The 27486-nt window shown below is 41.5% G+C and overlaps 1 protein-coding gene across 1 annotated transcript in view; it reads right to left on the bottom strand.

Moving 5' to 3' along the window:
• The window catches only part of cnn3a (calponin 3, acidic a), a 93921-nt gene extending 78064 nt beyond the window's left edge, over positions 1–15857 (bottom strand). Inside the window, exon 1 of the mRNA XM_048539758.2 lies at positions 15537–15857. Coding sequence (XP_048395715.1) covers positions 15537–15593 — 57 coding nt within the window. The 5' untranslated portion in view covers positions 15594–15857. The remainder of the gene's footprint in view (positions 1–15536) is intronic.
• Between the last annotated feature and the right edge of the window lie 11629 nt (positions 15858–27486).

Here is a 27486-nt window from a genome sequence, read left to right as displayed (position 1 = left end):
ATGTTAAATTGTCCGTAGTGTTCACGGGTGTGTAGATTAGGTAGGTTATAAGGGGATGGATCTGGGTGGGATGCTCTGAGGGCTGGTATTGCCTTATTGAGCCAAAGAGCCTGTTTCCATACTGTAGGGATTCTATGATTACTAAAATGAGCATTGGTCCTATAGATAGCGTGAAATGGTAGATGAACTGAACAGGTATTTTGCATCAGCTTTCACGATCAACGATACAAGTTAAATGCCAGAAAACACCAACAAAATCAGGAAATGGAATAGAGGAATGAACTCAGGAAAATCATAAATCACGAGAGCTGACACTGGAATTGTCGACCGACGAGGTCCAAGGTGGACTTCATATAAAGGTCTTGATTCCGAAACCACCTCATTAGAATCCTAGACAGTAAAAATAACACCAGTTCAAAAAGGGATATGAAAAGCCGAAGACTTCAGACCAGTTAGCTTAACATCTATCACAGGAGAAACATTAGAAGCTATTTAAGAAATTACAGCTCAGCACTTGATAATTAGACAAAGTCAATATAGTTTTGAGAGGGGGAAATCTATTCGAGTTCTTTGAGGTTACAGTGTACTGTGGATTAAAGGGAAATGGTGTATATATTTGTCAAAAAGACATTTGAAAAGATGTCACATCATACTTGTTGTGAAAAGTAAAAGCTCAGTGTTGGAAGCAGCTTATTGACATGGTCAGAGCACTGACTTGCTAACAGAAAGGAGTCAGTAAGCATGAACAGCTCTTTCTCAGGCTTGCAAGATGTAAACAGTGCTGGGACTTCAACTGTTTAACATTTACATGAAGGTGAAGCTAAAGAAGGTATTGTTGCCATATACAGGTTGGCAACAAGGTCAGGTAAGAAACTAAGACATGAAGAGAACATCAAGGAAGCTACGCAAAGATGTATATAGCTTTAAGTGAAGGAGCAGAGAGGTGGAAATGGAGTAATCAGGATTTGCCCATTTTAAAACAGAGGTTACGTGAAGCTTGTTTCCAAGGATTTTTCTCCCCAGGAAGAGAGTCCTTGAGCCTTTTTATAATAAAGGCAGCGGTAGACAAATCCTTGTTCAGGAAGAGGGTGAAATTTTAGCAGGGTAGGAAAAAATGTGGATGACATGACAATTATGTGAGCCATGAATTTATTAAAAGCAGGGCAGGATTGAGGGGCTGATTGGCCTGCTCCTGCTCCTTGTTCATTAGTTCAGATTACACCAATTTGCATTTACATAAACACATTAATATATACAAAATATTTCAAGGTGCTTTAGACTTTGATGCAAAGTTTATTAATAAACACATCTGTCATTAAAACCGTAATGGAAAAACATAACTATCAAGCACCACACTTCTCAATCCATGCTTGGAGAGCTTTGTAAAAAATGAGTAGCAATGAAAAAATGAATTATGGTTCAAGGACTTCAGCACATAATCTATGCTAGCACTTCAGTGCAGCAGTGAGAGAATCCTGCATTTTGAGTGGTGCTATTTTCGGCATAAATTTAAACCAGTGCCTACTTAAATGTTGAAAGATCGCATGGAAAAACGTTACAACAGGAAAGAAATGGAGCAGAATTGCCGAATTGTCAAGTATGCTTTAACTTTGAGATAACAAAGGTGTACAGCTGGATGAACACAGCAGGCAAAGCAGCAGAGGAGCAGAAAACCTGACATTTTGGGCCTAGGCCCTTCTTTAGAAATGGGGGAGGGGAAGGGGGTTCTAAAATAAATAGGGAAAGAGGGGTTGGTGGGTAGAAGACAGATAGAGGAGAATATAGGTAGACAGGAGACAGACAGGTCGAAGAGGTGGGGATGGAGCCAGTAAAGGTGAGCGTAGATGGGGAGTTAGGGAGGGAATAGGTTGGTCCAGGGAGGTTGGACAGGTCAAGGGGGCAGGCTTGAAGTGGGAAGAGGGGGTGGGTGGGAGGAAGGACAGGCTAGGGAGGCAGGGACAATCTGGGCTGGTTTTGAGATGCGTTAGTGGGAGCAGAGATTTTGAAGCTTGTGAAGTCTACACCCATACCACTGGGCTGCAGGGTTCCCAAATGGAATACGGGGGTGCTGCTCCTGCAACCTTCTGGCGGCATTGTTTTGGGACTGCAAGAGGCCCAGGATGGTCATATCATCTGAGGAATGGGAGGGGGTAGTTGAAATGGCTCACAACTGGGAGGTACAGTTGTTTAGTGCGAACTGAGGATAGGTATTCCGCAAAGTGGTCCCCAAGCCTCCGCATGTTTTCCCCAATGTAAAGGAGGCCACAACAGGAACAACGGAGGCAGTATACCACATTAGCAGTTGCGCAGGTGAACATTTGCTTGATGTGGAATGTCTTCTTGGGGCCTGGGATGGGGGTGGGATGTAGGGGCAGATGTAGCACTTCCTGCAGTTGCAGGAAAGGAAGTGCCGGGTGTGGTGGGGCCGGACGGGAGTGTCGAGCAGACGAGGGAGTCACAGAGAGTAGTCCCTCTGGAAAGCAGTTAAGGGTGAGGAGAGAAAAATGTCTTTGGTGGTGGGGACGGATTGCAGATGGCGGAAGTATCGGAGGATGATGGGTTGGATTTGGAGGTTGGTAGGGTGGTACGTGAGAACCATCATCCTCCAACAATTCCACTCAATAGTAAAAAGAAAACAGACCTTGTAGCAGGGGCTGTAGACAATTGCTTTGCTTTTCACCGCGTTAGGTTCGTGACTTCTCCACAGCTTCATACTAGGCAGCAGCTAGATGCCACGTTGAAGAGGATTAAAAACTGGAGTTTTCAACAGCACATAGTGTATGTGAAAGTACAGGTCAAGTCTACAACCAAGTGACATTACGTGATTAGAGGAAGATGAGTTCAGGTTGAATCCCTAGGAAACTCTACAGAAGAGTGCTGCAAGGCAAGATGGGGCAATGTTGCTTGTTCCATGATAAAGATAAGATGGAACAGAACAAAGCCAGAGCATTTTCAGAAGGCACAAGACAGCAGGAGTGTTGAAAGAAGTCTTCGTGGTCAATAATATTGAGCTCTGGAGAGACAGACACAAAGGGAGAGAGTCAAAAAGAGGATTAGGAAGGAAAACTAAACTTCAGACACAGAAAAACTTCATTCATAATTATGGGTCAGGTAATTTTGTTGCTGCTGTTATCAGAATGTGAAGGATTAGAACCTGCAATCTTAGGAGTGAGACTAGATGGTGACTGAAAATTCCAAGATTTCACAGAAAAATGCTGAAAATGCCAATGAATTAAGCAACAACTTTACATGCCTTGGTTAATTTATTTTATCCTATTACTTGTATAATCATGGATGCCTTAAAAATTGCACTCAGTACGCAAACTGCAGTGTGACTTCAGTGTCAACTTTGCATCAACTCTCGTCTGTTTTCTTCTGTGCCTTTCCAGCAGTTCACAGAGCACCAGCGGATAATCTGCGGGGAACTATTGAATTCAAGATGCCTTTGTTCCAAAGCCCATTTCACTAATTTTGTGTAAAGGAGATTACAAAGGTGTAAAACTGGATAAACACAGCAGGCCAAGCAGCATCATAGGAGCAGAAAAGCTGACATATCGGACCTAGATAATAAAATGTGAGGCTGGATGAACACAGCAGGCCAAGCAGCATCTCAGGAGCACAAAAGCTGACGTTTCGGGCCTAGACCCTTCATCAGAGAGGGGTCTAGGCCCGAAACGTCAGCTTTTGTGGCTCTCTGATGAAGGGTCTAGGCCCGAAACGTCAGCTTTTGTGCTCCTGAGATGCTGCTTGGCCTGCTGTGTTCATCCAGCCTCACATTTTATTATCTTGGAATCTCCAGCATCTGCAGTTCCCATTATCTCTGATATCGGACCTAGACCCTTCTTCAGAAAATGTTATCTCAGATCTCCAGCATCTGCAGTTCCTACTATCTCTGAAACTAAATTTTGTGCATATAGGTCCAGGGGACAGATGATACTTGTACATGTGCTCACTCTGAAACAGAACTCCAAGTTACTGTTGACTCATCTACAAAGCAATTGAGAAAACAGGCTTTTAACTAAGATGCAGAATGCTAAGTATTTATTTCCAACCAGCTACCACACCTCCTACACATATTAGATTAGATTCCCTACAGTGTGGAAACTGGCCCTTTGGCCTAACAAGTCCACGCCACCCCTTGAAGCATCCCACTCAGACCCATCCCCCCATAATCCACACACCCTGAACACTACAGGCAATTTAGCATGGCTGATCCACCCAGCCTGCACATCTTTGGACTGTGGGAGGAAACCGGAGCACCTGGAGAAAACCCACGCAGACACGGGGAGAATGTCTGTGTGGAATTTGCACAGTCGCCCAAGGCTGGAATCGAACCCGGGTCCCTGGCACTGTGAGGCTGCAGTGCTAACCACTGAGCCACCGTGCTGCCCATATCCTACCTACCTCCCACTTCAATCAAGATCAAAAGGCAAGATCAGGGAAATCATGGACCATTTTACACATCTTCTCAGCTCCCTCTCTATGAAGGCAGACACAGGACAAAATTCATTTTGGCTCCAATGTGCCAGCTCAGCTCTGACTTGGCTGACTGAAGAGCACATTTCATTGAATCACAGAATTGTTACAGCACAGAAGGCGGCCATTTAGCCCATGTACCAGTTCTTCAAATGAGAATCATTACCAAGTGCCAATCTCCCAGATTTTCCCCATATCCTTCCATTTGGTAGTCCAGGACCTCACAGACAAGCCTCAGGCCACGGCCAGCATTCCCTCAATTCATACATGCTTCACAGACTCGGCCAAGCTTCAGCAGGCACCTTATGATAAAGCCAGTGAAGTGAAACCAGCAATGCTTCAAGACTCTGAATTGAGTGGCAAGAAAATCCCACAGCTTATTCTTTCCAATCCAAGTTCAGAATGGAGGCACTAATCACTGAACATCAGATCATCAGGCAAGATACATGCATACTTTTGTCACTACACTCTGAATGCAACTGCTCTACTTGGAACTCTATCACAACTATACAATAGAAACACTATACAAATGTTCTCAAAAGCATCCTGAAGACGTCAAATATACTGTATGTTTGGTTTGTACTTTTCATGGTATAAATATGTTACATATAGTGACTTGCAGCTGGAGAGCTTTATCTGTACCTCTTGAAACACAGCAAATAGATAAACAATGGTGCACAGTGATCCTTTGAGAAAAGATGACAATATCCTCATAAGAAACCCATCTGGAAATATGATAATCTCAAGAGAAGGCCCAGCCTAAAAAAAGTGACAGCTTCTGTTAGCTGAGTAGATAGCAACTCTACATAACGGAGGATAATGGAGAACTGGGGAAGTGGGCTAAATGAGGCAATCAGGCTAGCCATACAGTCAGTGTCATACAGCACAGAAACAGTCCCTTTGGTTCAATTCTTCCATGCCAACCTACTTTCCCAAACTAAACTAATCCCATCTGCCAGCATGTGACCCATATCCCTCTAAACTCTTCAAATCCACAAACCTACCTTAAAAACTCTTAAATGCTGCAACTGTACCTGCATCCACCACTTCCCTCTAGCAGGTCATTCCATATACACAGTACTGTGTGGGAAAGATGCAACTCGTCCCTTTTAAATCTTGCCCTCTCAACTTAAACTTATCCCCTCTAGTTTTGAACTCCGCTACCCTAGGGAAAAGACCTTTGCTATTCACCTTATCTATCCATCCTTGATCATAATGATTGTTGGAGCAGGTTCAACAGACCAAATGGTCTTAGGAAGCACTAAATACTAAGGGGTTTGTAAATTTCAATTTGTGGTGACTTATAATCTACAGTCCAACAGATCCAGAATCAAAATTTCATTCATCAACTACTTTTATTTTCTGATTAGGTTTTTAGCCTGATTCAATTTATCAGAATTTTTTTTTGAAAAGCACAAGTAACTGTCTTGGTAGGAAGAAATTTAGTGTGGCATCTGGTTTTCATCTCTCAATTTAACTTCAACGCCAGCCAGTCAAACTGTGTCAAATACTGCATACTTCAATAATAAGTGTTCCCTGCATGTTCAACTTTCTTTTATTATATGAACTATAAAGATGACCAATAAAGTTAGGATGCTAGTTCAATTAATGCAAAAAAGAGAGTCTTTGGTCATCAAGATAAAAAAAATTGTGATCACTCAGTTTTCCTAACTTCAAAACAACTATATGCCAAGAATTCATTTCTAATGTAAAGCCCCTCTAGAATAATGAAAATTAAATTCCTGCGCTGAATATTGTTAACAACTGATATTTGCAATTTACAGCAAGGATAAGCGGTTTACCAAGAAAACATTATCACCATTTTAATTAGCTGATTTAATTTCACTACAGGAGCCAGTATTGTCTTTCCTCTCTACTAACTGCAGTGGTATTTTTAGGTTTTGTTTCAACCAACAGGTTTCTGAACTTCTAGCACCAACTGCACAGTTTTAAAAAAAGTTAAAAGCTTTGTTTTTCATTTTTTAGTTGCAACATACTATTTCCACAGACAACATTACTTGGGTGGTGCAGAAAATCAAGAGAATAAAATGTCTGTTAACAACATCTGCAATTCAATCTGCTGTATGATATTCTTCCAACCTGCTGATGGCAGAACATTCTGGAAAATCTACATTCTTCTCATGGCAGCATAGAGATTTAGTTTAGTACCGTCACTAACTTCAAATACATTCCTTACATCATTTGTGGCATTTTTATTACTATAGTGAAATCTTTTCTAGAGATTTTCAGAATGGCTCATTAGACCAAAAAGATGAAACTGGTATGGAGAGAAAACAAGCACAGTTTAAGTGTAAGATTCAATGCCACATGTCAAAATGTAGCAAGACACCCATCTCCAACAATAGAGAAGTGATTGCTGGGCCTCTTGCTGAGATATTTGTAATATCGGGAGCCACAGGTGAGATGCCAGAAGACTGGAGTGGTGCCATTATGTAAGAAAGGTGATAAGGAAAAGCCAGGGAACTACAGACCAGTGATTGTGATGTCATCGGTGGGAAAGTTGTTGGAGGGGATTCTCAGGGATTGTATTTACGTGAATTTGGAAAGGACTGGTTAGAGGTAGTCAACATGGCTTTGTGCATGTGAAATCATGTCTTACTAAATTGTTTGAATTTTTCTAAATAAGTGACAAAGGTTGACAAAGGCAGAGAGGTGATCATTGTCTATATGGACTTCAGCAAGGCTTTCAACAAGATTCTGCACAACAGACTGGTTAGCAAGGCTACATTACATCGAATACTGGGAGAGGTAGCCATTTTGATAGAAAATTGGCTCAAAGGCAGGAGATGGGGGTGGTGGTGGTGGGTTGCTTTTGGGCTAGAGGCCTGCAGCCAGTGGTGTGACGCAAGGATTGATACTGGGTCTACTGCTTTTTGTCATTTATATAAATGATTTAGATGTGAATATAGGAGGCATGGTTAGTAAGTTTGCAGATGACACCAAAATTGGTGGTGTGGTGGATGGTGAAAAAGGCTACCTCAAGAGTACAATGGGACTCATGGGCAAATGGGCTGTCGTGGCAGACAGAGTTTAATTTAGATAAATGTGAGGTGCTGCATTTTGAAAAGGCAAATCAGGTCAGGGCTTATACACTTAATGGTAAGGTCCTGGAGAGTGTTGTTGAACAAAGAGACCTTGGGGTGCAAGTTCAGAATTCCTTAAAAAGTGCAGTTGCAAGTAGATAGGATAGGAGGCATTTGGTATGCTTATTTTTCTTAGTCAGTGCATTGAGTATAGGAGTTGGGATGTCACATGGTATTGGTTAGGTCACTTTCAGAATACAGCATTCAAGTGGGAAGCTATTAGTATATATTCTTAGGGATAGGATTTACACACATTTGCAAAAGCATGGCCTTGTGCGGACAGGCTATACCTTCCTAACTGGATTGAATTTTGAGGAGGTGGAGCAGTGGATGTTGTCTACATGGATTCTAGAAAGGCTTTCAACAAGATCTCGCATGGTAGGTTCATCCAGAAGATTAGGATGGGGTCCATGGTGACTTGGCTGCTCAGATTCAGAATTGGCTTGCCCACAGAAGCCAGAAGGTAGTGGTGGAAGGGCGTTTTTCTGGTTGAAGATCTACGACTAGTGGTGTTCCACAGGAATCCGTACTGGGACCTCTGCTTATTTGTAATATATGTAAATGAATTGGATAAAAAAGTAAATAGGTGGGTTAGTAGGTTTGTAGATGATACAAAGATCGGTGGAGTTGTGGATATTGTAGAAGGTTGTCAAAGCATTCAGCAGCATATAGATCAGTTGCAGATATGGGGCATACAAATGGCAAATGAGGGTTTAATCCAGGTAAATGTGAGGTGCTGCACTTTGGGAGATCAAATATTAAGAAAAAGAATACAACTAATGGCAGGGCCCTGATCAACACTGATGTACAGAGAGATCTTAGGATTAAGTCCATAGCTCTCTGAGAAGGAGTGCTGCATGTATGGAATGAGCTGCTTGAGGTGGAGGAGGCAGCTGGTACAAAATTGACAAGGCATCTGGATGGATACATTAATAGGAAGGGGTTAGAGGGACATGGGCCAAATGCTGGTCTATGCTAACTACAGACTCACCACACTGTTGGGGAAAGTTGAGAAGAATCCTTCCGGGTAACCTCAGCCAGCGCAGTAACTGAGCTTAATCTTTGGTGTCACTCTGCATTACAAACCATCCACTCAGTCAACTTGAGCTAACCTATCCCCAACTATACACATTATGAATTCTAAGAATTCAAAGTTACAAAAAAAAAACTCACAGAAGGGATAAAGTGCAGAAGGAGGCCGTTCAGCTATCAGCCTACACCAGCTCTCCAAAAGAACATCATGACTTTATGAGATTCTCCTGCGTTATCCCCGGGTCTCTCATATTATCATAGAAACATCGAATAACCTCTCAATGCATCGACTGAAACAGCCATCACCACACTTTGAGGCAGTGTATTCCACACCCTAATGACTTTCTCACATCACATTTGCATCTATTGCTAATCACTTCAAATCTGGTGCACTTCCATTCTTGATCTTTTCACAAGGAATGGTTTCTCCCCACAGACACAAGTTGACACTCTCCAAGTAATACACTCCAATTTTCATGTTAATACCTCTGCTTCCTAAGTTAATACCAAGACGGGAAAAAAGCAATTTTACTTAAGATTGCAAATCAGAACACACTGTTGCAGGGACAGTAGAAACTGCAGACGCTGGAGAATCTGAGACAACAAGGGGCAGAGTTGGATGAACACAGCAGGGAAAGCAGCATTAGAGGAGGAGGAAAGCTGACGTTTCGGTTCTAGACCCTTCTTCAGAAATGGAGGAGGGGGGAAAAAAGGGGATTCTGAAATAAATAGGGAGGGGGGGGAGGCAAACAGAAGAATGCTACACTTGCCCCCACACCACTCCCTTGTTCGCTCCACACTGCCCTCCAACCCCGCCACACCCGGCACCTTCCCCTGCAACCGCAGGAAATGCTACACATGCCCCCACACCTCCTCCCTCACCCCTATCGCAGGCCCCAAGATGACTTTCCACATTAAGCAGAGGTTCACCTGCACATCTGCCAATGTGGTATACTGCATCCACTGTACCCGGTGTGGCTTCCTCTACATTGGGGGAACCAAGCGGAGGCTTGGGGACCGCTTTGCAGAACACCTCCACTCGGTTCGCAACAAACAACTGCACCTCCCAGTCGCAAACCATTTCCACTCCCCCTCCCATTCTTTAGATGACATGTCCATCATGGGCCTCCTGCAGTGCCACAATGATGTCACCCGAAGGTTGCAGGAACAGCAACTCATATTCCGCTTGGGAACCCTGCAGCCTAATGGTATCAATGTGGACTTCACCAGCTTCAAAATCTCCCCTTCCCCCACCGCATCCCTAAACCTGCCCAGTTCGTCCCCTCCCTCCACTGCACCACACAACCAGCCCAGCTCTTCCCCTCCACCCACTGCATCCCAAAACCAGTCCAACCTGTCTCTGCCTCCCTAACCTGTTCTTCCTCTCACCCATCCCTTCCTCCCATCCCAAGCCGCATCTCCATCTCCTACCTACTAACCTCATCCCACCTCCTTGACTTATCCGTCTTCCCTGGACAGACCTATCCCCTCCCTACCTATACTCTCTCCACCTATCTTCTTTTCTCTCCATCTTTGGTCCGCCTCCCCCTCTCTCCCTATTTATTCCAGAACCCTCACCCCATCCCCCTCTCTGATGAAGGGTCTAGGTCCGAAACGTCAGCTTTTGTGCTCCTGAGATGCTGCTGGGCCTGCTGTGTTCATCCAGCCTCACATTTTATTATCTCGGATTCTCCAGCATCTGCAGTTCCCATTATCACTCAGTACTTAGTCCAACTCAGTCAACAACCCAACTGGCCAAAGGACTGCAAAACCTTTCAGCACCACTTCAGGATGCAAACAGAGCAGAAGGGGGGAAAACATTGGCATTGACACCAACTTGCAGATGATACATGTGCAGTCAGATAATATGCCTTAGTTGGAAATACTAACATTTAACAAGGAAATTAATCTGTATCAACATTGCTGCTCAACGTACCACAAACTGGATGTTTCACCTGATAGTCAAGTGCTGGCAACCAACGTGAAGCCAACATTTTTTGGGAGTTAAAAATTCCCAAACTGTCAAACTGTTCCTGTTAAATCAGGAACAGGAACAGGAACAGGAACAGAAGTTGCTGGAAAAGCTCAGCAGGTCTGGCAGCATTTGAAGAAAATTTCAGAGTTACCGTTTCAGATGCGGTGACCCTTTCTCAGAACTTCTTGAATTGAGTCATTTACTGAGCCATTTCAACACAGCTGGTAAAAGTCAACTACTTTGCAGTGGATTACATGTCAACTTAACTAGGTAAGGACTGTAGATTTCATTCCCTAAAAAAGGACATTTGAGAGCCATATGGGTTTTTAAAAGACAAATCAGTCTTAGTTTCATACTATTAATGAGACTAGCATTTTATTCCAGATTTGTAAATCAAATTTAAATGCTCCTGGCTGCCATGGTCGATGTGCACTGATGTCTCCAAAATATACAATTCAGGAGTACTGGTCCAGCAAGATTATCACAATGCTACCATCCTCTAAAGTACAAGCAAACAAAAAACATACCTGTTGAGGGTAGAAAAAGCAATTTTTAGTTCAAACTTATTCATTTAAAAGCCAATTTAAGTATTTTACTTTATCCATTAAGTTCAGAATCAAAAGAAAAAACTAAACACAAGGTCAGTTTGTTCTTCAGCAACTCAGTGTCATTTAGTATTTTTCACTATATCCTTAAGGTGTAACACACTGGATAATGACAGAGTTTAAACAGAGTACATATTTTTCTACTTTGGTGTAAAGTTCATTTAGACACTTGAGTCTAGAATGGATATGATAGCTGTTATCAGCAAATAACTGCCATTATGCATGAAACCATTGTTCTGTACAATTTAATAATCAGCAACTTGGTAAGTAGGAGAGCACTCTTCAAAGTTTCACCCACTCCATTCTATCAAGAGATTACAAATAACAAGAAAACCTTGTCTTTTTACGAGATAGCAGGAGCTGCAGATGCTGGAGAATCCAAGATAACAAGGTGTAGAGCTGGATGAACACAGCAGGCCAAGCAGCATCAGAGGAGCAGAATTTCTGAAGAAGAGAGTCTAGGCCTGAAATATCAGCCTTCCCGCTTTCCTAATGCTGCTTGGCCTGCTGTGTTCATCCAGCTCTACACCTTGTTGCACCTTGTCTTTTTATGTCAGGTTATAAGTATAATTATTAAAACCCTGAGAACATTTTCAATACGCAGAACACAAACTCAGAAGACCAGTTTCTGTCAACTGGAAAGTAAATGCTTTAATCAGTGCTCAAATTCTAAATAGAAGTTTGAAGCTTACTGTAATTTTGGCATAACAACTACCTTATTTTCTCTGCACTCTTCACACAATATAGCTCAAGAAACACAAGTTACGAAAAGGCCTACAAGCAAATTTTCCACCTACGCTTCACAACAGATCTTTCTACATTGCCGGACATGTGGGAAGACATTTCTAAACTGGCTGAAGACAGCAGCTGCATTAACTCAGGCAAATAATGCTATTACATCAGTAACATCTGACAAAACAAATGGTAGAGAATTTTGCATGGAAACTGCCTCTTAAACCCTATCTTTGAAAGCTAGAAATACAGTTTGCCCCATTGGGGTGAATTCTGCAAACCTCATGTTTTAAATTGCAAACATGCAACGACAGGAAATGCAAAAACAATGCAGTAACGAAACCAAAATTGAAAGCTCAACCAAGTCCTAATTAGTGAAAACCATATATATAAACAAAATAAAATCCTGGAGATTTGGTAAAAAGCTCAATCAACAGATTTCAGTGTTTCCTCTGGAATAATTTACCTATGTCAGTCACGCAGTATGTAATTTACAATGATGACAGAACTGATTTGAAGATTTAAACAGGATATCTGAGAAAGGAAGGGAGGAAACAACATTCAAAATCTCTGTGGAAAAAAGGAGGTTGGAGATGAAGCAGTACTTTGCAAAGATGGGCAAAGTGTTGATCTTTAAAGGACACGTTTCCAGTCATGTGGGGAGGGTCCTCAAAAATAGTTTGGTTCAGAGAAGGAAAGAAAGAATTCATGCACAGGTAGACTCAAGTTGCAAAAAGGTCTGTTACGGAGCCTGTTCACACGTCAATTTGTACTCAAGTTGGAACACAATGCAGGACAATACATAGGAGCTGTAAGAATATGAATTGTTTGGACAGTGACTTTTAGAAGTACACCCCTGCATGAGATTGCATTAGTAAGTACAAGCCTCATAAATCAAGAACTCTGCATTTGGAAAGAATTTTCTGCACATCATGTCGGAACGCTCTTGCATATGTAAAAATATGAATGACAGAGAAAGTGATCCTGCAGTACTATGTATTCTAGGTCACCTAGCTGGTAGGATAATAGTGAAGGAAGTAAATTTAGGACAGATCTTTGGAAAACTGCACAGTAATAATGCAGATTAGAAACACAGACATAGAAAATAGGACTACTTAATTCGGGCCTTTGTGCCTGTTCTGATATTCAATTTTGCTATGGCAGATCTTCAAACTGAGTACCTTTCTTGCTAATATCTTTAAACCCTGAGACCCAAGAACCATATCTAAACCTTCTTGAAATCATTCTGTGGCAGAGAATTCCACAAGCCCACTACAGATGGGTTGAAATATTTCTCCTCAGTCCTAAATGGCATTTTCTTAGGATGTGGCCTATGGTCCTCGACTCCCTGGTCATCAGGAACTTCCTTACTGCATTCACGCTGTCTAGTCCTGTTAAAAACCTATGAAATTCTACAAGATCCTGCCGCATTCTTCAAACTGCCATTGAATTTGTCCTAACTAATTTAGCATCCTATCATACATCAGTTCTGCCATCCCAGCAATCAATATAGTAAATCTTTGTTATATACTCTCCATAGCCAAAAACATCCATCCTATGATGATGAAACCAAAACTACACAGAATAGTCAAGGTGTGGTCGCACATGCTCAACTGCAACAAGACATTCTCTCTCTCTTGTTCTCAAACGTTCTCACTATGAAGGCCAACGTACCATTTGCTTTCTTCACTACTTGCATGTTTATTTTCCATGATTGGTTTAGAAGGTCACCTAAGTCTTGTTGCACCATCTCTTTTTTCCAATGTATCACCATGCAAATAATAATGTGCCTTCTTGTTCTTGTTACCAAAAGTAGATAACCTCACATTTATCCATGTTACGCGTCATCTGCTCACTCAAAAGATGACCAATCACCTATACATCCACTATTTCCAAAGACACCTCCTGAAGCATTCTACAACCTAACTACAGGAGGCTGAGGAATTAATCAAATTTTCATGCCAATTTTACTACTCTCACCGATTTCCTCAAGTTCCTCCCTCTCTCTGGACCCTGGCATCCCAACATTCTGAGATGTTATTTATGGCCATTCTTTCCTGCATTAAATTGGACTGCCATATCTGGGTTCCCCATTACAATTTCATTGATTCTGACTGTAAGATACGACTGATCTTGCTAGATGAGAGACTGAACAAGGTGCCTGCATGCCAAACCTTTTTGATTTCTCTCAAGTCCTTATAAGGCAATTTGCTCTGGATGATATGCATCTTGATATTAACAGGACTTCCAGAATCTTCTGCTTCCTTCAGAATATAGATTGTTCAGTGCCACTGCACATCACATACACGAATAGAAAAGTCCATTCACGTTCCACTCAATAACAAAAGTGAGTACAGAAGCAATGGGATGAATTGAACAGACACCATGGACCTGCTTCGCATGATGGCTGAGAAGCTTACTCGCTGGGAGCCATGTACTCGTTAGATGCTCTGCTAGCTGCCGCGACTCAAAAAAAGTCAACGTATCTAAGATAAGTTAAAACAGGGAGAGATTTTTATTCTGAAATCATTTACTGTGATTTACCCATTGCCCACGTTCCTTAAAAGTCAGCTGATAAGCAAAATGCTTATCAGTAGGCAACTTGCAAAAATGAGTAGAGTACTAGCTGCAGAGTATGTGATCCCCTATTACAGCCTGCTTGGTCCTTATTGCCAGATTTGTGTGTGATCCGTGTCAAATTAGACATGCCAAAGAGTAGATGATAGATCTGAATTCTCACGTTTACCGATTAGTGCATCGAATTCTCATTTAACTGTGCCACGATTAAAAACACAAACGGTGCGAACCAGACTTCAGCGAAACGCTGACATTTAATAGCTTCGGACTTAAGTAGTCGCGGAATTCCTTTTGATTGACAAAAAAGAGCAAGTGCACTGTACCAAGGCACAGCTCTAAAATCAAAACTCAGCACCGAAAACAAAAAGAAACACAATCACACAACCCATTCTTCGTCAAGCTTGTTTAGTGACTTCACAGCTCGCTCTTTCGCCCTCTCGACTCTTCCCTCTGCTTTTGCTGAATAAGGGAGGCGATTTTTTAAAAAAATGGGACTAAAGTCACGTCGACGAATTTTGCTCTGCGCTCCCCAAGGAATTTGCTGCGAAAACATCAAAGAGCCCCAGCGACTTCAGACAATGGAGCTGCAAATGGAAGAGACCCTTCCTTCCCCCAGCAATTGTGAACCGACTTTTAACACTCGCAACGAACAAACAAAACAAAAGAAACACGACGAGCGGCCCTTTACTTTCGTTAAATCCACAACGAAAAACATGTAGAAATGCAAAAACACTTCAATCGACCGTTATTTTTTTTTCGCCACCAGCGACTGTATCTTCTATGTGTGTGTGTGTGTGTGTGTGTGCGTGAGAGAGAGACAGATAGGTAGGACGGGAGAACGAAAGAGAATAAAAATTATGTTTGTTTTCTGCGTCGCGAACACACACGCAAAAGTTGCAGGAGAGATCGCGTTTGCACCGAGGTTGAAAATCAAAACAAAAAGTGGCGGTGAAAGATTTTGGGGATGGGGGGGGGGAGGTGGAAGCGTTTGGATCGATCATCGGCGAAGTTAAGAAGTCGCACGTCCCCCATTACCTTGTTCCTCACTTCGGCGGTGAGCCCGTACGCGGGACCTCGGTTGAAGTGAGCCATTCTTGCGAGGGGACGAGATGGGGAGAGAGAGAGAGAGAGCGCGCTGGGTCCTGCAACTGCGGCCCGACCGTTAATGCTCGAGAGCTGCGTCTGCCTCTCTCTCTGGTCTGTCTGTCGCTCGCTCGCTCGCGCGCGCGGGCCGGCTCCAGGGCCAACGTTCCAATCCGCCTCTCTCTCGCTCTCGCGCGCACTCGCTCGCTCGCTCTCGCTGCTGCTGCTGTAATAAAAACTCGCTCCCCGTTCTACCACACCGCCTTCTCATCCAGCACAATGCAGATACCGACTCCCACAACCCCCCTCCTCCTCCTCTTTTGCCATTGGAGCAGTCGCCCAACCAATGAGCCTCCTCAGCCTTTGTCTCGCCCTAGAAGCCCCCACTCCGCCCCCACCCCCGAGGGGTTCTGATGGGAGGGTAGTAGAGAAGCCGGTTTATGTGTGTGTGGGACCAGGGACTAGCTAACCCATCCCCCTCGCTCTCTTCCCTCCCCCCGCCCCCCCACCCAAAGGCACAATGGATAATGAAAGGAAGAGGAGTCGGATATCAACCCACCCCACCCCCCTCCCCATGGATCCTTATTCCAGGGTAGTAACCCTTCCACTCTGGACAATTAGGAAAACCCAGCCCCCTTTTCTCTGGAGAGTTAAAGGGATTTTTTTTCTATCTTTCTCGTTCCCTTGAGTTTAAGACATTCCCAAGAGGAAAGTAAGTTTATTGTTTAACAATCTTATTCCCGGTAGGTAGATCTTTCGTTCTGTGGGTTTTTATTCCACTGACAGTGCGCTGGGTTGTCTGTTTTCCCTGTACAGTACGTTGCAATGTGATAACCTTTTAGATTTTGGAAGTCACCAGGATCATTTCCCCTTTGACATATTTACCGTATCTAACATTCACAAGTAAACTTTACATTGAGAAGAACATTGTGTTGTTTTATTGTGATATATGTCGAGAACGGATTTGCTGAAAATGTAATGCTGAAGAATATTGTGATCAGAGATAATGGGAACTGCAGATGCTGGAGAATCCGTGATAATAAAGTGTGAGGCTGGACGAACACAGCAGGCCAAGCAGCATCTCAGGAGCACAAAAGCTGATGTTTTAGGCGTCGACCCGGCCCGAAACGTCAGCTTTTGTGCTCCTGAGATGCTGCTTGGCCTGCTGTGTTCATCCAGCTCCACACTTTTGTTATGCTGAAGAATATTACACTTTTACTGCTGTGCCCTGCAGAAGCTGTGGAGTTCTTTGATTAAACACCAGCTTGAAATACTGTGCGTCTCTTTGGTCACAGTGTAAGGATATTGGGTAGGCTTTTTAGAACTGAGATGAGGAGAGATTTCTTCCTTCTAGAGAGTGGTGGTGGTTATATAGCCATAGAGTCACACAGCGCAGAAACAAACCTTTAGGTCCACTGCATCCATACCCAACCAGGTTTCCCAAATCAAACTAACCCTACTTGCCCATGTTTGGCCCATTTTCCGTTAAATCTATCCTATTTGCAACTGTAACGACATCCACAATTTTCTGTGGCAGTTCATTTCCCGACATGCACTACCCTCTGTGTGAAAAAGTTGCCCATCAGGTCCTTTTTAAATCGTTCCCCTCTCACTTTAAACTTATGCGCTCTAGTTTTGAATTTCCCTGCCCTAGGGAAAAGACCTTTGCTGTTCATCCTATCTATGTCCCATGTGATTTTATAAACTTCTTTAATGTCATCCCTTAAACTCCCTCACTCAGGGAAAAAAAGTTTGAGCCTAGCCTCTCCTGATAATTCAAATCCTCTGGTCCCGGTAATACTCTTGTAAATCTTCTCAACACCCTTTCCAATTTAATGATATATTTTTTCATGTTCCCTATCTCACCCTCTTTTGCTCACCTCCATTTTGGCACTGTGCTTCTATTTCCCATATCTATGTTCCCCTCCCCTATGTCTTCAGTCTTCCTTTATTCCCTCCCAATCTTTGATACTTTTCTCACTCCTGCACTCGCCGCTTCCCCCTTTAGTTCCTCCTCTCAAATCTCTACAATCTCTCCATTCTCAATCCTCCCATCATCTCTAGCTCCATTCGCTTCTCTCATCCCTCTGACAATCACTACCAAGAATTTATACTTAGGTATCACTTTTAACATGGTAGGATAATTTTGTTATAATCTCTGAGGAGAGACCATAAACCAAAATAACCAAACTTAATGAATGACCCCCTAGTGAAAACTTACCAGCAAGATATCACATTTTGTACTTTAATGTGAATGGGAACTAATGTAAATTAAATATTAATTAACAGACAATTAAACTTCAAATAAAAATGGTAAATTTCAGTTTAAATAGTTCAAAATGACAAAACACACCACAAGCACAAGCATTCCCCTTCATCATGTTTGGCATCATTATAGCCAAATATTTCCAGAATAGTCTATTCTTTATTCGTGAAAAGTAGGTAGGGAGTCATATCTGACAGTAACATTCATATTTTCATAATTACGATGATCATCAACAGGGCACATTTCTATAAACTCCCTCTCCATTGTATCACATCAGTGCCAATGGTGTATCTTTTCATATCAACCATTAACCGCCTATTTCATAGTTTGGTCATTTCTTGCAAAACACTTAGATCTGTAATGTCTGTAAGCAATACCAGTGGTGTTCCACAGGGATCTGTGCTGGGACCACTGTTGTTTGTGATATATGTAAATTATTTGGAGGAAGGAGTAGGTGGTCTGATCAGCAAGTTTGCAGATGACACTAAGATTGGTGGAGTTGCAGATAGTGAAGGGGACTGTCAGAGATTAAAGCAGAATATAGATAGACTGGAGAGTTGGGCAGATAAATGGCAGATGGAGTTCAACCCCGGCAAATGCGAGGTGATGCATTTTGGACGATCAAATTCAAGGGCAAACTATACAGTAAATGGAAAAGTCCTAGGGAAAATTGATGAACAGAGAGATCTGGGTGTTTAGGTCCATTGTTTCCTGAAGGTGACAACGTAGGTCATTTGGGTGGTCAAGAAAGCATATGGCATGCTTTCCTTCATCGGACAGGGTATTGAGTACAAGAGTTGGCAGGTCATGTTGCAGTTGTATAGGACTTTGGTTCGGCCACATTTGGAGTACTGTGTACAGTTCTGGTCGCCACATTACAAAAAGGATGTGGATGCTTTGAAGAGGGTGCAGAGGAGGTTCACCAGGATGTTGCCTGGTATGGAGGGTGCTAGCTATGAAGAGAGGTTGAGTAGATTAGGATTATTTTCATTAGAAAGATGGAGATTGAGGGGTGACCTGATTGAGGTCTACAAAATCATGAGGGGTATAGACAGGATGGATAGCAAAAAGCTTTTTCCCAGAGTGGGGGACTCAATTACTCGGGGTCATGAGTTCAAAGTGAGAGGAGGAAAGTTTAAGGGAGATATGCATGGAAAGTTCTTTACACAGGGGGTGGTGGGTGCCTGGAACGCGTTGCCAGTGGAGGTGGTAGACACAGACACGTTAGCGTCTTTTAAGATATATTGGGACAGGTACATGGATGGGCAGGGAGAAAATGGACACAGACCCTTAGAAAATAGATGACAGGTTAGACAGAGGATCTTGATCGGCGCAGGCTTGGAGGGCCGAAGGGCCTGTTACTGTGCTGTAATTTTTTTTGTTCTTTGTTCTATTCATCCAGGCTTCCAGGTTTTAAAACTTTTTGAGGCCAAATATTGAATGTTTTCAAGGAGTTAGATATAGTTCTTAGGTTTAAAGAGATCAGATGGTAAGGGGGAGAAAGTGGGAACAGGGTACTGAGCTACAAGACAGCCATGATCATATGAATGGCAGATCAGGCTCATGGTGCTGAATAGCCTACTCTGGCTTGTATTTTCTGTTCTTATAGGGAAAACACAATATTACGTACTGCATGAAACAGATCCCTATTGAAAAAAATGCAGAATAAGAATGCACATAGCAAGTTCCCACAAACAGTAATAAGCAAAATGATGAGTTACTCCATTTCAGTAACTTTGATTGAGTGATAAACTTCGACACAACACCAGGAAGATATGTCTGCTTTTCTTCAAGTAATGCCATAATTCTACCTGAATGAGTGGGTAAGGTCTTGGTTTAATCTTCGTGCAAAGATAATACTTGCAACAAAGTGATACAGCACTACAGTATCAACCAAGATTATATAATCTCACTCATCTCCTGGAGTGAGATGTAAAATTACAATTCTAATTCAGAAGCAAGAGCACAATGGAACCAAATAGTTACTTTAAAAAAACTTAAATTCTTTGATTACTCAAGGTGAGTTGAAAACCAATCTGAATGAACAATTAAATGATCATGGACATAAAAGACATACATAAAATTAACAGGGGTAATCACCAATTTCTGCATATTGTCTACATCAATGACTTTCTTAATTTATCATCAGACACTAACATTTTCTTGCTGATGATTCTATGTTGCCTTCCTCAAATTGCTGTGTTCACAATCAACAATTATCATTCCTCTTGTGTTACAATGTCTTAGTGACTACATTTTAAGCTTCTCCACATTGTGAAGAATGAATTCCTCTTTTCACACGAGATTGGTTATAACAGAGTTATTAAAATGTGTAATTTCTCAATTTACTATGTGGTTGACCATGTGTAAAACTATATGAAAAGAAAAGCCAGACAGAATTGAGTCAGCAAAATTAAGGAGTCAGTTTTACTGTAAAAACGCTGAGGTAAAATATAAAACGTAACGAAGAGGTGGAATGCATCCTAATTCCCGCAACATATAAACACAACAAATTATAGAATGGGGACCGTACTGTTGGGAAAAAATAGGCATAATATGCAAAATAAATTAAATATTCCAAGGTCCTCTGATGATTGTGGCATTCCGGTGAAGTTACAGCCAGTGTAAACTGATTGTTCTTCTGGTGACAGTCTCTTCAACTGCAATCCATCATTTTTCCCCGTGTAGATGCTACAGCACTTGAAGCTCCTTTGATCTTTATATGATCTGTCTCTATGATATATTTCATCTTCTAACTGAGATCGAGTCGAAATTTGAAGGAAAATGTTGGTAGAGTGCAGCTGTTACAATTCTATCCTGCAGGGCTTCTTAATTCAAATTTGATCATTAACTGGATGAAGGTGTTGCTGGTTAGGTAGCATTTATTGGCCATCCCTAATTGCCCAGAAAACAGTTCAGACTGAAACACATTGCTGTGGGCCTGGAGTCAAATGTAGGCCAGACCAAGTAAGGATGGCAGTTTCATTCCCTAAAGGGCATTAGAGAACCAGATGGGTTTTTCCCAACAATGGAGTCACAGTCATCATTATATTCTTAATTCCAGATGTTTTATTGAATTCAAACTCAATTGTCGGAACCTTATCTGGGTCTCGGGATTAACAGTCCAGTGATAATACAACTAGGCCATCACCTCCCCTACTGTGAGAAACAAACAATGTATAGCTTTTGGAGATAGTAGAAACTGCAGATGCTAGAGAATCTGAGATAACAAGGTGTAGAGCTGGATGAACATAGCAGGCCAAGCAGCATGAGAGGGGCAGGAAAGCTGACATTTCGGGTCTAGACCCTTCAGGAAATATACAGGTTTTAACAAGAGAGTTTGGCTTTGTGATGTCTGGCTATCGGGACACAATGAGGATAATGCATGTCAAAGAAGGAGTTTCGAGTTTCTCTTTGTCAAAACGAACAATCAAGATGCCATAGAAACTGATAGGGGAGTCTTCAGCCCCTGTGTTGCATAACAGATTTTGGTAGGCTCTTTTTTTCCAGATAGTTAAAGCAATGACAAGTGTGAAATTCTGCAGGGGAGCTGTCAAATTTCCTGTTAATCCAATTCAGAGATTTAAGAAACGTCACCACTGTTTAGGTCAAGTGGCCTCATTCATTGTGTTTTTAAGTGTCCTGACTCATTTAAAGTTATTTATTTTCAAACAAAGGTCCCAGGTATTAAATCAGTCAGTGGAATTAATAGTCTATATATTACAATTCCATGGCAACATTCTTGAATAGGAAATGCCTAATTTTATCTTTTTTTGAGTTCTCTAAAGAAACTTTCTTCAAGTCCCAAGGTTGACTAACTAACAACAATTAACTTCCCTAATGCTAAATTCACCCAGCATCCTTTCTCATCTATAAGCTTCCCAGTATTAAATTGGTCTCAGACAATGCTCCATAGCCTGGATTTTTGAAAGGCAATTTCACAGCATCTCATCCCTGTCTTCTGTTTCCAACTAAACTCTGCAGCCACCACCAAAATCAACAACCACCGTGGCCACTGTCTATTACTGTTCACAGATTAAAGTTGTATTCGGCTCTGAACTGAAATTTCAATCTTATGTCTTCTCCGTCACAAAAGTACCTAATTCCATCTTGGTAACATCGTTCAACCCTTTCAGCCTACTGCTGTGGAAATCTTCATTTATGGCTTCATAGTTTCCAGCTCCATTATTCCAGTGTTGTCTTGGCTGACCTCCCATTCTCCACCAGTCAATTTCGGCTCATCTAAAAGCTTACTTAATCCTACCTTTAGGCGAAACCCTGTCGACCCATTACTGTTATCCTTAATAACCTACATTGGCCTTCCAGCTCTCCCATAATACAAATTTGAAATTCATATAAATTGATCACTCCTTATTCCTGTAGCCCCTTCTTCCACTATATTCACCTACTCTGGCCTAATTCTCTATTGATCTGAACCCAACATATGGATTAAAAATAGTAAATGAAATGAACAATTCACATGTTGGATTCTACTTAGTGATTCAACTCGCAACTACTGTTTATGTTAACTAAAAATATTAGCTGTGTTGAGAGTTAAAATGTTTGTCACTTCCCATTGTAAAGAAAATGGGCAGAAACTTAAATCAAAGCAAATGGGGCCCCCAATGTTTCCACAGCTACAAAAATTATCATAGTTATGGAAAGCATGATCACTGAACTATAAAATAAGGCTCTGGAAATGAAATTTCACTCAATGAAAAAATAAAATTAAGGTCATGGTCATGATGTGTAAGTTTCTAAAATATTGATGGGAATTGAAAATATGGCAGGATAGAGGAATCCTGTGTTTAACTTGAAAGGGAATTCAAAGGACATGAACTAAATGTAATGAAAGAGTAATTTCTTCATAGCATTAATATCAAACAATGGAGCTTTTTTTCCATTTGATGCATTACATTTGGAGAATTGAGAATGGAATTGATTTAGCATTTAGTCTCTGCTAAAGGAGAAAAATGTGAAATGGTCAGACCCAAAAGGAAATGTGGAATGCTGAACATCTGGGCGATTCAAGTAGTTGTTTGTTTATTTCTATGTCATTATGAAACTATTAGGACAGCTTTTAAGAATAACCAGTTGCAAAAGATTAGTCTGATGAAAGGTCAGCAATCTGATCCCGATATATTGGTGTGTTATTTTATAGAGTTTTGCGATAAAAGATCTGTATTAGATTTAGTGAGTGTTTCAATATGTTCAAATTCTTTGTTAGAGTAAGAGTGATTTTAAAATTTTCGATATATGTCATGTTTTCATTTGTCTGAACCATGAGAATTGATGCTGACTCATGACCACAACAAAATTGAATTAAAATGCCTCAATGCAATACTTTTCATTTTAATTATGGTGTCAATTGTAGTTACTTTAATTATTTTACATTGTTGGAAACAACGTTATTTCCTTTCCTTGCTGGGTACACAACACACTGTTAATTTAACAACAATATTCACAAAACAGGAATAAACAGAAATTAGACAGGTTTTAACAACTAAACCCCACTTTCCAATTGCTTAGTTCTTTAACATCAATATTCTAGTCATACATATTTATTTACTCTTTAAATGGATTGTTTCAAGCATTTATCTCACTTTATGGGAAATGGTAATTCACCTTTTCTCAATTTATCAAACAAAATAAAATTCTATGATGTAATAAGTTATCCACATTTGGTGAACAAAATTTTATTTTAAAATTATTCCATGTGAAAAGAGTCAAGATTATATAGTTCAATTTATCAAACCATACCATACCCGTACTAATTCCAAAGTATTGTCACAAGCTATCACCATGTTATATTACAAATTGACCCATTAGGTGCCTAGTTTTCTAACTTAATTTAGTTTAATCTAATTTTCTTAGGGTGGTTAAAGCATTGCTTTGTCACTTTTCAGTCATACAGTGTTTGTAGGACATAATATGGTCAGGCAGTAAAGTTAGGAAAAAATGGCATTAACAACAAATTAGATTTAACAGTGGAGTTCAAATTTATGATTAGTTTTGATGCAGTAAATAAAAAAAACTTTTGGTAATTTAAGATAATTAGCAAAAGAACTACAGATGACTTGTCATGCTTTGCCACATACCATCAGAAATTGTGGCTGAAGCAGATACAATAGGATTTTTCAAACGAAATGTATGTATATTTCAAGAGGAAGTTAAAGGAGGAGCAATACGAATTGGATGACTCTTCCAAACAGCTTAAAAAAAGGTGCAATGGGCTGAGCAGCTTTTTTGTATGTTTTTCCATAATGATTTCATGTTAGTTAAATAGTAACATTTCCTTGTAGATTAGTGAAACACACAATACTTACTGTAAAATTTGCAGTTCAAAATATTCCAAATTCCCAGTTGGAGAAGATTGCTTACCAATATGCAACTTGTGTGGAGTTAAAAAGAGAAAACACATATGAAAAGGCTGGAGCATATGATCAATTAGATTGTTCTTTCAAGGTGCGGGAACAGGCACAATGAAGTGAATAATCTCTTTATATGTTACATAATTTCATATGAAAGTAGCAGGGGAGCACATGTAAACCTGTGTTTTTGTGGTCAGAGCAATGCAATTGACAATATTTGCCTTCATTATTCCTCTGAAACTAAGAGCAACTTCTGAAGTCTGAACATGCACAGTTAAATACAGAAATTCAAAAGTTGTTAGTGATTCTGCATGTGTCCATAAAATGCATTTAAGTCTGACTGTAATCAAATTAATTCAATTGATGGATGAGAATTTGTCTTTTTACTCATTTAGTTATGCTGGAAAAACATTGAAGAAAATCCCTTTTGAATAAGGTTCAAGTATGATTTGAGCAACATAATTACTGTTCAAAAATTCTTCTGACCCTAAGAAAACTAAATTGATATTTGTGGTATATCAAATTTTCCATTACAACTCAGAAAATATGTTATTGTTTATACTGTTTTAGTTTCTACTCTAATCTTGCTTGTTAAATCCCAATCATTTATTTTTATTTCCTGGTAAAACGTAAAAGAGAAGGATAATCAACTCAATTTCTCTTTCAACTCCTTCCACTTCCTACAGACAAAGGGAGTGACCACGGGGATCTGTATGGGCCAAGCTATGCCTGCATCTTTGTAAGTTATGTGGAACAGTCCTTCTTCTGTACCTACACTGGCCCTAAACCCTACCTCTTTCTCCGTTACATTGATGACTATCAGTGCCACCTTGTGCTCTGAAGAGGAGCTCGAGCTGTTCATCCACTTCACCAACACCTTCCACCCCAACTTCAAGTTCACCTGGACCATCTCCACCACATCCCTCACCTTCCTGGCGCTCTCTGTCTCCATCTCAGGCAACCACCTAGAAACCAATATCCATTTTAAGCCCACCGACTCCCACAGCTACCTGGAATACACCTCCTCCCACCCACCTTCCTGCAAAAATTCAATCCCCTATTCCCAATTCCTTCGCCTCCACCACATCTGCTCCCAGGATGAGGCACTCCACTCCCGCACATCCCAGACGTCCTCTTGCTTCAAGTACGGCAACATCCCCCCCACAGTGGTCAAGGACGCCCTCGACCGTGTCTCCCGCATTTCCCGCAACTCATCCCTCACACCTTGTCCTCACATACCACCCCACCAAACTGCAGATACAATGCATCATCCTCTGACACTTCTGCCATTTACAATCCGACCCCACCACCAAAGATATTTTTCCATCCCCACCCTTGTCTGCCTTCCGGAGAGACCACTATCTCCGGGACTCCCTTGTCAGCTCCACACTCCCCTCCAACCCCACCACACCCAGCACCTTCCCCTGCAACCACAGCAAGTGCTACACTTGACTCTACACCTCCTCCCTCACCCACATCCCAGGCCCCAAGATGACTTTCCACATCAACAAGATGTTCACCTGCACATCTGCCAATGTGGTATACTGCATCTGCTGTACCCATTGTGGCTTCCTCTACATTGGGGAAACCAAGCGGAGGCTTGGGGACCGCTTTGTAGAACACCTCTGCTTGGTTCGCAATAAATAACTGCACCTCCCAGTCGCAAACCATTTCAACTCCCCCTCACATTCCTCAGATGACATGTCCATCCTGGGCCTCCTGCAGTGCCACAACGATGCCACACGAAGATTGCAGGAACAGCAACTCATATTCCCGCTTGGGAACCCTGCAGCCCAATGATATCAATGTGGATTTCACAAGCTTCAAAATCTCCCCTCCCCCCACTGCATCCCAAAACCAGCCCAGCTCATCCCCGCCTCCCTACCCTGTTCTTCCTCTCACCTATTCCTTGCTCCCACCTCAAGCCGCGCCTCCATTTTCTACCTACTAACCTCATCCTGCCCCATTGACCTGTTCGTCCTCCCCTGACTGACCTATCCGCTCCCTACCTCCCCACCTATACTCACCTCCACAGGCTCCATCCTGCCTCTTTAACTTGTCTGTCTCCTCTCCACCTATCTTCTCCTCTATCCATCTTTGATCCGCCTCCCCCTCTCTCCCTATTTATTTCAGAACAGTCTCCCCATCCCCCTTTTCTGATGAAGGGACTAGGCCCAAAACGTCAGCTTTTGTGCTCCTGATATGCTGCTTGGCCTGCTGTGTTCATCCAGCTCCACACTTTTGTTACTTCATCATTTGCAGTCTTTGAGGATACTTAATATGATTGGTTGCTTACCTTGCTTGATTAATTCACTGTTGCTTGAGGCCTGGAGAACTCATGACTTGATACAGGGCCAAATTCATTTGTAGAGATTGCGAGATCTTTGTGGGCAACATTTTTCAAGTCAGCATGCAGCACAATCGACCACAAAACATTAGATCATAATTTACAAGGAATGTAGTTTATAGCTCAAAACTTTTATGACATATGGGTGTTATACAGTAATTGAAAACATGTTTTGCAAACCTGGAAAATATGAAACTGATGATACAGAAAGATCATCCTAGTGAGACAATTAGAGACATTAAAATAAACTAATTTGAAATAAAACAGTAAAAAGCAAGAAAGACACTTGGAAAGATAGACAAAAATAACTCAAAGGCGAAGGCAAACACAGTTGAAGTCAAATGGGAGAAAGTCTGAGAAAAAAAATCAATTGTAAAAATCAACACGTGGCCGTGGAGCTTTAACTGAACGAAGAGAAGGAAGATTAGTTACTGCTGTTGAAAGATATGTTGAGACCATGTGGAACACAGTGGGAGGCTAAAGACATGTTTTGAGTGGAAATCAGCATAGTTGTTGGAATGGTAAACCATAGGGGAGGTAAGCATCACAGTTGCAAACAAAACAGAAATGTTCACTGAAACAGTTACACCACCGTAAAGATGAACATGCAAAAGCCTAAAATAAAACATGCTATAGTATAGAGTGTAGAGTTGGATGAACACAGCAGGCCAAGCAGCATCAGAAGTGCAGGAAGGCTGACGTTTCGGGTCTAGACCCTTCTTCAGAAATTTTTGAAGAAGGGTCTAGGCCCGAAACGTCAGCCTTCTTGGTCCTCTGATGCTGTTTGGCCTGCTGTGTTCATACAGCTCTACACCTTGTTATCTCTGACTGTCCAGCATCTGCAGTTCCTACTATCTCTGCTATAGTATAGTATTAATTACAAGAAAATGTGCCTAACTTGTCTCATTTTTTTTGGGA

This window comes from Stegostoma tigrinum, chromosome 8 (assembly GCF_030684315.1).
Source record: "Stegostoma tigrinum isolate sSteTig4 chromosome 8, sSteTig4.hap1, whole genome shotgun sequence".
Lineage (NCBI taxonomy): Eukaryota > Metazoa > Chordata > Chondrichthyes > Orectolobiformes > Stegostomatidae > Stegostoma > Stegostoma tigrinum.
This window is presented reverse-complemented; position numbering and strand designations above follow the sequence as displayed.